Raw genomic sequence first — 12,850 nt, forward strand, 5'->3', positions numbered from 1 at the left:
TCCCTTGAAAAATTATATAATGAAACTTGTATGTTTTGGATACTTACTAAAACAATATATGAAAGTAATGAGAAAGTGGCCACTTTCATGAGTCACATATAAGTTTTTACTATTTCTTTTCCATATGGGAAAGCAGGAAACAAAAAGGGGAAACATTTTTTCTGAAAGTGGATCAATGAACTCACCAGCTAATTGTGAACACAGAATCTCCTCAGCACATTTCTACTTGTTTCGCAGTTTTTCAGTACCTCCATGCTTTAAAAGTAGTTGCACAAACTGACGACTGAGGTATTTTTGGTTTCAAAGAGACATTAGAAGCAGTCTGACTGTTATTGGCCTATCCACTCTGTCTTCTTCTTTTACCAGGACTGCTACAGAAGCACTGAAAAACTTGCACAGCTATGACTTTTTACTAATATGGCTATTTAAGGTTTTCATTAACAAACTATATGAATTAATGCAACTTTTATTATTAATAGAATTCAGCTGGGTGGGCCTAACAACAACACTAATCATAACCTAATCATATTAAAGTATCCATAAAGAAATTCTGTACATTAATATTAACAGCTGTAGCAGAAAGCTAGCTCTCTTATTCATAAAACTGGCTCTGTGCCACAACTAGGCAAACTATAACCCTGGTAGCTCTGATGCTAGCGTTTAAAACCCAGCTAGCTGGAGCTACCATCACTGACATATCAAACATTTTGGACATTTACTGCAGTGCTGCTTCTTTTTTGTTTCAATTCAGTGGGCTACATACTGAACTTTAGAATTACAAACAAAGTATCAATCCTTATTGAAAATCGCTAACAATTTCTCCGTCATTGAGGAGGGAGTGCCACACAGTTAGTCATTTCTTTTTAATTCAGATTCATTCCTGACTGAATAAGTGGGAAAAAAATTAACAGGGTGAATTAACAAATTGTTAAAAGTGTTTAAAAAGCAAAAAAAGGCAATTGTGTTGCCAAGGCCGATTGACTTTGATGTTGACTTTAGCCTTGAGATGAAATTATGTCCCTGGCTGTCACAAAAGCAGTGATTTTGTAATTCCAGTTGGAACAAGGTAGGTGATGAGTATTTTATCAAGGTTGTAAATCCCACAAAGCCTCAGATCTTCTATTGCTTTCATTTGTATATACAGATTTCCCCCCCTAACTGGCAGTTTATTATAACATACTGGAACAACTGTAAGTTCATGACCTGCGATAAATTGAAAGCCTGTCGTGGGAGTACCAGGCTATCAATTTATCGCATGGATGGAAAATGTGATGTTAAAGTGGTCCAGAAAAAGAAAAATCTCACTGTTACCTTTCACTGGTGTTGCATTTCTTTGATGTTTACATGAGAAGTTGTTAAGCATTAAACAGAGATTTGTTAAATCAGATGGAAAAAAACAGCTGCAGCAGAGCGGGCTTACACATATGGACAGTGTATTAACATGGATGACATACCAGCTTTTGACCTACAACAGCTTACATTTCCCTGCTTTTCACTGCATATGTTCAGATTTCATTTTATTCAGAAATTACCCCAGTTGGTCAATAGAAAACGGTCAATAGAAAACATGTAGTCGCTTTCTTGTTTGACCTTTGTTGTCCTCTATTTTTTGAATTTGGATTTCCTTGTTGATTGTAGCCTCCTTTGTGTTTCTCCATGTTCAGTCATGTATTAGTTTTGCTTCTGTGTGTTGTTGCTTCCAGATTTATTTTGTAAGTCTTCTGTCTCTTGTGCTTTCCCTTTATTTTCACTTAAGCAGGCCTTTCATTTCAGCTCTGCATTGTTGCCCCATGTCTCAACTCTACCAAATTTACTTTCTGCATGTTCTCTAGATGAATACAGGACTACCTATATAAAAAAAAAAAAAAAAAGAAAAAAAAAAAAAAAGAAGAAGTGTACCTCTGGTGCAAATTACTGACCTCTGTCATCATTTTAAGTGGGGGAACTTGCACAATTGGTGGCTGACTAAATACTTTTTTGCCCCACTGTAAGTAAATGAAAGCTCTGCGTCATTTGAATCTTCTTGTTTCTGTTGCAGGTCTGTGACTGAACTTCTGGGAGGAGAAACGTTGGTTTCATGCTCTGTGATTCTGTGTTTTGTCATCTCTCTCAGGTGATGGACAGCTCAGATGATGACCCCGCCTACGTGGTCAAATTCAAGTCTACATTCAGAACAGACCTGGAGACACGCAAGCAAAATGCCAACATTGTATATGTGAAAACTGCTGCTGGAGCCAGATTCAAGGAGCTCAAGTGTTTACCCAGATCTTACTGAACTTACTGCAGGAACAGAGGGTTGTTGGAGGGAAACCTGTGGAAGCAACAACATCCGAGCCACCAGAGAAGAAGTTGGCCCTGTTGGTGCTTCATCAGAGTGTGAACAGGAGGAAGACTCAGCTGAGAACAGTGTGGTGGATACAGAGCAGAGCCCACCATCAGTACAGAGGCCTGTCCATTAGAGTGCTGCTCCAACATGCAGCACATGTACTTGGCCACAGCTGCAACATCTGTACCTGTGAAAGCTTCTTCTCTGTTGCTGCTCATATTGTGCAGAAGAAGAGAGTTTCTTTATCATCAGAAAATGTCAATGAGCTTGTGAGTCTTAGCAGCTGGCTCGGTGCAGAGGAGGAAGAACATGTCAGTCAGAGGAAGATAAATGCAGTTCATGTTGTCAACTCAACCTGGACTGTTGAAAGAGTTTTTCTTTGTCTGGTTTCTGACTGAGATTCTCCAAAGGAAATCCAGCACAAACACACACTTCACACACTCAAAGTCCTGCACAGTAAATGAGCTGATGAGCGTTTGTGCTGCTACCTGATTGTACAAAAGGCCAGCCAGTTCGCAGAACTCACGAACGGAGCCACATCTGCGGAGTAAGATATCAGCATACTGCTGCCGTTTAGCCAATGAGCGGTGAGGCAACCCATTCTCTTCACCAATCAGAAGACACAATTCTACCTCATCATTACGCACACGTCGACGCAGAGAGTTCGGTCGGAGCTGCAGGTGGGAAGAGTCAGCAGAGTTTTACTCACCGTGTGGATTTTCGTTCCTTCTAATGCCGTTAGCGGTGTGCGTCCATGAGACTGTAAGTTTCTGTGTTTTATCGTGTTTGTTCTTTGCTGCGGCCATTATCCTCCCTTGTTTAATCCTTGGCGCACACTTTGTTTACTGATTGTTACTGCCGTTTACTGGAGAAGGGTCTGGCTGCAGCCACTGTGGAGCTCCACAGTGGCTGCAGCCAGACAAACACGTGACCTCCACACTAGCCGTAAACACGCATGGATACCGTGGAAGTCTTGCAAGTTGATCGCAAAGGTTGGTTAAGTCTTTCTTAAATAAATTTGCCGTTAGTGATTTCATAATTCTAGGAATCGTCTAGTTTTCTTACAATGATCATGTTGCCACTTTTTTTGCGTTACAACAACATTTCTCCGTATTTTAATGTTTTTTCATCATGCTCCATGGCAGAGAAACACACAGATATGCTTTTTCCTGGGCCTGGTTTAAGTAGGAGCTGGATTAACGGCTTCTGTGGGCGAGAAGAAGCAAAAACCACATTTTGCATTAGAATATGATTTATTGTTGGCGTCAGAGATGCAAAATAACGAATACTTCAATACTGTACTTAAGTAGAATTTTCTGGTATCTTTACTTTACTGCTGTACTTTTTTGTGCCTACTGTATACTTCTTTATACTTCTACTTCTCACATTTTAGCACGCGTATCTGTACTTTTTAATCCGTACATTTGTAAATCAGCCCCCCGCACGCTGCTTTGGATGTAAGATTACTTCAAAATTTTGTACATAAATTATATTTTAGACCCTGTACTTCTTACTTCGACTTGACTAAAAAGTCGAGTCAGTGCTTTTTAAACAGAGGTATCTAAACTGTAGTAAGGAACGTGTGTACTTGTGACACCTTTGGTTAGCGTCAACACTGTAAATTTTGTCACAAACAGATTTATATATTTATCAATACTTCTATTCGTCATTCTTTTCTGTACAGCTTTTTTATTGCCCAGATTTTAGTTAGCCTCTGTTCAATTGACTGTTATATGTCAATAGAAACATGTCTCACAAATTAAAGTGTCTTGTAATATATTTGTGGGGGTTTTTTCAAGAATTTTTTCTGCAACTCCCCCTGGCTTCAGCTCCGCGGCTGCTGAGTGAGCCCTCATCTGGGACTCTCCTCAGCTCTTACTGGGACAGTGGCGCAGCTGCCCCTCTGTGGGTTTTCCTTGGTCTCTTGTGTTCTGGGGGCCTCTGGATGTCTGGAGTTTTGATCTCCTCCATACCCGCTTGATACCATAAAGGACAGGGCTGTGGCCCCCCCACACTCCCTAGCAGATCATTACATGGAGAAACCTTTGGAATGCAAGCATGCTGATCCACACAGGTATGCACACAGGTGTACACATGGATATTCACAGATGCGGACTACAGCTTTCTTGGCTGCTGCCTCAAAGCACACTGTGCGCTGTCTATCTTGCGTGCTGCACAATATCGTCTATTATTTAGTAACTATTGATATCTATGACTAGCTAGTTTATTGTGATGGTGCTTTTTTTTTCTATTATTATGTTGCTCTTTGTTGTTTGCTGTCTCCTCTGTTTGTTTTTTTTCTCCATACAGGTGACCCAGGAGTTTCTTTTGTTGTTTGTTTTTTTTTTTTTTTCCTCTCTTCCCCCCCCCTTCTCACCGTCTCTTCTCCCCTTTGGTTTTCTTTCTTTCTCTCCCCCTCTTTCTTTCATTCTTTCCCCCTGTCCTATTAAGAAAAAAAAAAAAAAAAAAAAAGATGACAAAGGATGAACTGAAGCTCCGCCATCACGTGATGTCGCATGCTGCTGTTTCTGATGTCACTTAAAAAAAAAAAAGGAAAAAAAAAAAAATTTTCTTCCCAAATCTATTACATGCCAACTGTAAATTGTTATTTCTGCTAAAACCTTAACTTAAATGTGTATATGGTGTTTATCTGTTTCTCTCTCTGTTTTAGATGCACACATCAATCTGGAATTCGGGCTTAAAGCCAGAATTGCAGGAATGCAACACGTGTTGCAGAGGACTCTTTCACTGCCCTCTGTGCCCCACTTTCAGCCCTACTGTCAGGGCAAAGTTTGAGGAGCATCTAAGTGTGCATATAAAAAATGCTTTGCCTTTCAAAGGTATGTTTGTATTAAATATACTTTATAGTTATAAATATGCACTTTTTTAAGCACTTCTGCAGTATCTTTGTTGACTTAAAAGTTGCTGTTGATATTGTACAGTTCAGTGCATTCATCTGCAACAAAAAGTGTTTTTATAAAATATATTTTTATTTACTTTTCACCACTTTTCTTGACATAACTTTTGTGATCCATACCATTTTGCTTTCATTATTGAGGTTGGCTTGGATGTTTTTGTTAACATGTACAATCTGATTGCTAGACAAATTGATTGCATTCTATACAACTACATTTAAATTACGTTTGTTTGTTTGTTTGTTTGTTTTTCTCTTACAGATAAAATGATATGCCGGTGCAGGCTGGCTTGTAGGACAACAGGACACTTTCACCGCCCTGTCTGTAAGATTACAATCATACGGCGTGGGGATATGGCAAGGCATTTATTGTCTTGTCAGCATTCTTCAATGCCAAGTCAGCCACCATTATCAGGACTGCTCCCCGCTGAACTCTCCGAGGAGCCCCGTCTCCCCCCCCCCAAGGTTTTGTCTTCGGTATCTGAACCATTTTCTGAGTCGTTGTTAGAACATTCATTGGCTCTACCCTCTGTGTTCAATAAAACTGCAGCTGACGGAAAGTCCATGAAAATGACATGCCCTCACTGTGGCCTTACTCTTCGTAGCTCTGGCAAGCTATTTGCACACTGGAGAGAGGAAGCCAAAGCTGTGCTTGAAGGACAACACGTGCCCATTTTCAGACTGAAAAAGCGCAAGTTCCAGGAAGTCAGTCAGGTCAGTAATCACTTTAAACAGTAGTGTAATTACATGGTTAGTGACATTTGAATAACTGTTAAAAAACTGTTCTGCAACAGAGAAATAACTATGTTTTCATCCCCATTTGCCTGACACAGGAGCCAGCAGTTGTTGAAGATCTGCGTCCTGCTGTGCAGTGGGTTGTCCAAAATAAGGCACTTTTCCGTGGACACGTAACAATGCCAAAATATCTGTCCTTAAATCAAGGGGACCAGCAGAGGGTCTTAAGAGACATGTCAGAGGAAGAAGACACTGGAGCAAGGGACTTGTTCCTCTTTGTTTTTCAGTTTGCAGAGGACATGGAGCTCTTTTTGAAAGCATGTGCTGATGAGCAGGGGCTAAGGTCAGTGCTATGTTTGACATGTAATGGACAAATGAAGGCACTGGCTGTGTTTGTTTGTTTGTTTAATATGTCGTTGTTGTTTTTTTGTTTTGTTTTTTGCGTAGTACAAAATTCAAATTAAACTTATTTCAAAATGTTGTTCACTTTATTCTGTGTCCATACTTATAATAAAGGATTACAATGTAACAGCATTTTTTTAAACTTGTAATTTCAAAATAAAAAGCTTATTGTTGATATTAACAGTAAAGAATTGCAATCAATAATATTTTTATACATTTTAAACATTAACACTCTGGGCTCTATCCTGGCCATTTGTGGACACTTCACTTATTCTTTTTTTTGACTACTGCACTGGAGTGGACCAAAACAATGACACGGGTTTGATCTTAAGGATCTAATAGTTGTGTGTGTTGTGCATGACATTGCCACACAAATATGTATTTGCAAGACTCAGTAGAATAAATTATGACGCATGAAATATTACATAGGCTGCAGTGAATTTCTGTTGATACAGCAAATTGAGCTTTGAGTTTCCCAGTCAAACTTAGCTTTGAAGCACCTGCTAACAACACTTTTACTCTTTTACATTTCATAACAAGACACCATAGCCAAAATATTAACAAAATATATATTATAAAAAAATTCAAAGCTGCAGCACATACAGCAACAAACACCGTTAGTAAATGTGTCCTGGAGTTTATGCAGGTGCAGAAAGTGCTGCTGCTGTAAGTCAGCCTAACAGCTTACAGATCACTTATTTTTCTGGAAAGATGGTAGGAAGGGCATCACTGCTCATTTCTACAGTCTCCCAGATCTTGGAATACAAGCCTTTGTACCATGAAACCACTTCGCAGTACTAGGAGTCCACTAAAACCTATAAAGAGAGTGATCCTGGAAGAAATGGGGCACACACTAGTGACCTCAACAATTGCAAGACAGCCTTTTCCCCGATGCTCAGATGGGGAAACAAAGGAAGTTTCATGAAAACATTAGGACTTTATCACTGTTTTATCTGAAAAGTTAATGGTAATATATAACCTAACTGGCTATAAAGAGTAAAAAATTTATATACAATTTTGATTTTGATGAAAAGGACTGGTGCTATTTTAAAGAGTCACGTCGGTAAAAGTAGATAAATGTTTTAAGAAATCTACATTTTATAGCATTTTGTGAACATACACAAAAAGTGGCCATTTTTGGCAACTAACAAGCTGAGAGAGTTTTATATTTTTGGCTCTCCTTGAACAAAAATAATAGTGCATAATAATCAATGTTGATGTTAATCAATTAGATGTCCCAGACTCTACTATTAATAATACAGCAGCCCCTCGTTTATCGCTGGTGTTACGTTCTAAAAATAACCCGCGGTAGGTAAAATCCATGAAGTAGCCAACTTTATTTCTTACAATTATTATAGGTGTTAAGACTGTAAAACCCCTCACTACATGCTTTATACACTTTTCTCAGACAGGCATGAACATTTTCACACTTTTCTCTTTTGTTTAAACACTCTTAGAGTTCAAACCTTCGTAGAAACATAAGTCCAGTATTATGGAATGAAACCTAAAGGTGCATTTGAGGGTGCAAAACGTTTCGTCGGCATTGTTGTGTTTGTTTGGGAGAAAACTTACAAACATACAGTACAGCACTTCAGAGTTACACTGCTATGTAAATTCGACAAGCTAAACGCATTCTGTACTGTACAGCAGGAGTCCCCAACCTTTTTGCACCACAGACCACTTTAATGTCAGACAATATTTTCAGGGAACGACCTTTAAGGTGTCGCGGATAAATACAACAAAAGAATAAAAAAAAGAAACTGTGGTATTTTGTAAATATAATAATAAATGTGACTTGAGCTGTGCGCCAAAAACAATGACAGTGACATCCTCCTCTCTGCTTTTTAATGCTCTCTGGTCGCTATGGTAACGCGTAAATAGTTCTTTCAAAATAAGACACACAACTACAACCATACATTTCACACCGGAGGATCAACTCTCGCGGAACGGTACCAAAAGACTGGTGAATTTTTTTGAACAAACCCAGAGTGTTAAAACCCCCTCACTTAAAACCATTTTTATTTCTCAGCAGCATCAATAGTAACAAAAACGCAATTTAGTTTTCGCTGTCAAAGTCGATTTAACCGAAGTTACGTGTTTACGGCTAGTGTGGAGGTCACGTGTTTACGGCTAGTGTGGAGGTCACGTGTTTCCGGTTAGTGTGGAGCTCCACAGTGGCTGCAGCCAGGTGCTCTTGGTTTACTGCGAAGCAGCCTCTGCCGTGCGGTCATTAAGGGACCGTCACTAATTTCTCATGTTAGCTCTAATGTAAAGTGCCTAGTTAGGATTTATGTAAATAGTAAAATTAGCATTTGTTGACACTCCCTTATTTTGGTTGAATGTTCCACTATCCAGTATTGTTTGTATTGTTGTATTACACATTTAATTCACTCTGTTCACATAATTATGGAAGACTTTTATGTTCTTTCCAACAGAAACCACACCATCACTCACCACACGGCATTGAGCATTTTACAGCCTGTTAAATCCCCTCACTCACATTATGGATGTGTGCTTCGGATTCTTGTTAATAAATGAGTGAACGGCAGATACCTGAGTGGCAGTGGATTTTGTGGATACGCCATCTGTTCTTATCGGACTGTTGAGATTGTGGATTCATAGAGTCAGCACCTTGTCATCTACATCATTCATAGTCAGGAGGTCAAGTGCATCCCTCTTAAAGTTACCTCCTCCATTACACTGATAACAGAACAATAGTTCTGCTGCTTCCTGTTCTGGAAACACACATTTATAAATGTTCACTTGCTGTTGATCAAAGGTATGTTGGTGGCTCTGGACGCTGAGGGAACTTTGTAAAAAACTAGATCAAATGTTAACGTCCTGGCAGAGGCAAAGAACTTTGATTTGATATTTGATTAGATTCATGTTTCAGCTCAGACTGACAGAAATATTTGAACTGCTGCTGTGTTAAAGGGAACACTGCTGTTAGAAAGCACCTGATCTGTTTCTGCACACTGAATGTTGCACTTCTCATACTGCAGTACTATTAAAATAAGTACACAATGCACTACTTTTGAACTCATGATTGAATGTTGCTGTAACAAAGCCATTAATGTGATTCAAAGTGTTCATGGTTTCCCAGCACAGCAAATGATTGCACAAGTGTGACTGATCCACTTTCTAATGTGTGTGTAGCCCACACTGTGTGTCACTGTGTCACAGGTGAGTCTGTGTGTCCAGGTTCTATGAGGACAACAGGATATAGTGACTGAGTCCAGCAGCTTAAAGTCTGACTCCATCCTCCATTTAAATAACTCACAGCAACAACTGAATAGCTTTGCCTTTGTGTAGCTGACACTTCATTTTAATGTCCTTCTATTCTGGTTCATCTGGTCTCAGTTTCTATAAGCACACAGGTTTCATCAGGACTCTATGACCTCAGTGATCTTTGCTGGGCCTTAATGCTCTGAACAAAGCTGCACAGCACAAGACTAAATAGAAATGAATCAGTCTTTCATTCTCACTGCTGTTTGACTTCAGCTCTCAATGTCCCACCATAACCCATGGAAAGAATTACTGTCCATCCAGGCTGCTAAACATGAAGCTGAAGAAGGTGGAGTATTGTGAGGGCTGATGGAGATGATGATGAGGAATCCAGGAGCAGTGGGTGGATGGCAGCATCAGCATGAAGGATCAGTGTGAGAACACATCATCATCCACAAAGGAAACCAGTCTGAGTGTCTGACGCTCTTGTTAGAAAGATGCAGTCCCAGCAGTTAGCTTGTCTGCTAGTTAGCTGAGAGCTAGCTCACTTGTACATTGAATACCAAACTGTGTAAACCAGGGGTGTCAAACATATGGCCCGTGGGCCAAATCCAGCCCTTGAGATAATTTCATATGTCAAATATTGATGAATTTTCAGGCTTGCTGATAATCAATGTGAGCACGGCTGAGGTTTTATTCTGATGAGCAAACCATGTGGCCAATCACTTTCAGAGACAGACTGGGATCATACCATTATGTGAAAGAGGACATGTCCCATAGACAGCAAGGGTAGTGGTAGAGACCAGTACACAGAGAAATGGGAGCTGTACTGAAATGCAAGCGTGTCAGGAAAGAGTGAAAAGGCAAAATGAGCAGCATCTGGCTGCATTTCAGTGATATTGGAGACCACAAAGCTGAGTGCAACATTTATACAGGAGATATACAGGAGACGCTGAGAGCAGAACTGATAAAATTAGGAGCTGGCTAAAGTGAGACCCATTTTTATTTCCACCCATTTTCCACTGTGGAGGACAAAAGGTTTCAAACTGGTCCAGGTCTTAAACCTCACGTGTTCTTCCTAATAGCAGTAAATGGATAAAAATAAGGCTTTTATGAAAACACTGAATAAAACTTGCTGCCTTTAAAAAGACTAAATGTACAGTTCAGTATTGAATACTACATAAAATAAACTATATATAAAGTGTGTCTGAATGGCAGAGATGCAGAAATATGTGCATGTAGCACAGAGCCACGGCTCAGTGTCTGAATGAGTCTCACAGACCTGAATGTGCTGTTGAAGCCATTTATAATTATAACGTAATTCTTTACTCGTTTGATCTGCTCCTTACCACAAGCCACCAGACGTAGAAGGTTTTGGACTTTTAACTATATTTTCTGAAGTTTTACAACTTTTCTTACTGTTAAAAACCTCGTTATGGCCATTCATGCTGTACAAAGTAATTAGACATGTGTGGTATCTACAGAAACGTCAGAATCTCAGCTAAAAGTTCACAAAACCATCTCAACAACCACCAAACAGCTGAAACAGCAGGTGAACAGATCACACAAAAAATATGTAAACACAAATCCCCCTGATCATCTGTTTTTTAAACATGAAGTTTAGTTTTGGACGTTCATTTACTGCTGGTTCAGTGAATTTTGGTTGGACAGTGATGAAACCTGCAGCCTCAGAATCTGTGAGAAGTCTGCTTTCAGCACGCAACAGCATTGTTGTGTTGTGTGGATCCACCTCTGCAAACTCATCACTGTTTCACCATCATGTTTCTACTTAGACAATAACAAAGGAAGCAGTTCCCAGGAACTACTTCCTGTCTTGTTAACATATGAGTACGTTGCCCTTCAAAACACCTCCACTTCTCCTCTTATTAGAGGACTGCCTTATTATTAATCTGCTAATTCTGTCAGTTGATGAAAGAAAAATGCTTGATCTCACCTGAGAGTTTCCAGTGTACAGTGTGGACTCTTCAGTCCTTCAGACAGAAGCTTCACGCCTGAATCCTTCAGGTTGATGTTACTCAGGTCCAGCTGTCTCAGATTAGAGGTCTGAGAGCTGAGACCTGAGGCCAGAGCTTCACAGCTTCTCTCTGACAGGTCACAGTGACTCAGTCTGAAGAATAACAGATAAACAATTACAAAAATAAAACACTTCTGTTGAAGCGTAATGAGATACTATTATATTTAGCAATATTTAATCTTGTTTTGTCAGGAAACTGAGCACTGATGCAGAGCAACATGTGGAGAGAATCAGAGGAGAAGAAGTGAAGAGAGAACAGCAGTAAAACAACAGTGAATTGTTCAGTGTGCTTTTGATATCAACAGAATGTGTCAAATTTCTTTATTTTGTATTTGTTTTAGTAGAATTGATGATTATCACTTAGATAACAACCACAGGCCAGGTCTAAATTGCACTTTGGTGACAGTTACACCCAGAAATATTTCAGAAACGTGGACAATTTGTGCTCCATTGTATTCAGTATTGAACAAACTGAGTACCGATGACCACTTAATATTTTTGATATTTTATTTGAGTTGTTCCACCTGATCTGTGTTAACTAGAATAAACATTTAAAAGCTAAAGCTATGATCACATATGTACTTACAGAGCTTTGTTGGAGGCTTTGACCACTGGCAGCAGCCTCAGTAGAGCCTTTTTAAAGGCTCATGTTCTTCACTTAGATCATTTATTTCTACTTACATTTCATTCTGGGAAAAATGGGGATTACTTTGAAAATGGGAACTATTTTCCCCAAAAATCAGCCCTGGATTAGTAAATCACTCCAACATGTTCTCAGGCAGAAGAAGCTGTCTTGTTAAGAGGGAGAGAAGAAAAGCAGCTAAAATCAGGTGTAAAAGTAAAGCAGAGGATGAGCTGAATAAAGGACACTCAAGGCTGGCTTGGAAAGGAATGAAGTCCATGGTGGGGATGCAGAACAAGGAGCAAAGATGAATGTGATGCTGAATCAGCAGAAGACTTGGACTCATTTGATTCCAGCTTTTTTTTTTTATTGACATTTTAGAATCACTATACAATACCATCAACTTCAGCTATCTTTCAGTACATATATTTTTATTATTTTTTTCTATATTTAAACAACTAAAATATCCATACAATAAGAATGAAAGAAGAAGAAAAGAAAAAGAAGCAAAAGAGGAAACAACAAACAACATAAATAAAAAATACATAAGGAAAAATAAATAAATAAATATAGGGAGTGTGTTTTTGTTTC

At 39.2% G+C, this 12,850-nt stretch overlaps 1 protein-coding gene and 1 long non-coding RNA gene across 2 annotated transcripts in view; one reads left to right on the forward strand and one right to left on the reverse strand.

Annotated features, from left to right (window-relative positions):
* The window catches only part of LOC146577151 (NACHT, LRR and PYD domains-containing protein 12-like), a 50,956-nt gene that overhangs the window by 12,172 nt on the left and 25,934 nt on the right, over positions 1–12,850 (reverse strand). The window contains exon 9 of the mRNA XM_085268208.1: positions 11,557–11,730. Coding sequence (XP_085124334.1) covers positions 11,557–11,730 — 174 coding nt within the window. The remainder of the gene's footprint in view (positions 1–11,556; positions 11,731–12,850) is intronic.
* LOC146577152 (uncharacterized) lies at positions 2,877–8,925 on the forward strand. The gene is made up of 2 exons (XR_014891402.1): positions 2,877–3,088; positions 8,813–8,925. It is a non-coding gene; the product is annotated as an uncharacterized LOC146577152 (long non-coding RNA).

This window comes from Mchenga conophoros, linkage group LG3 (assembly GCF_057382185.1).
Source record: "Mchenga conophoros isolate Kocher_MC1m ecotype Shallow Benthic linkage group LG3, M_conophoros_male_GT1.1, whole genome shotgun sequence".
Lineage (NCBI taxonomy): Eukaryota > Metazoa > Chordata > Actinopteri > Cichliformes > Cichlidae > Mchenga > Mchenga conophoros.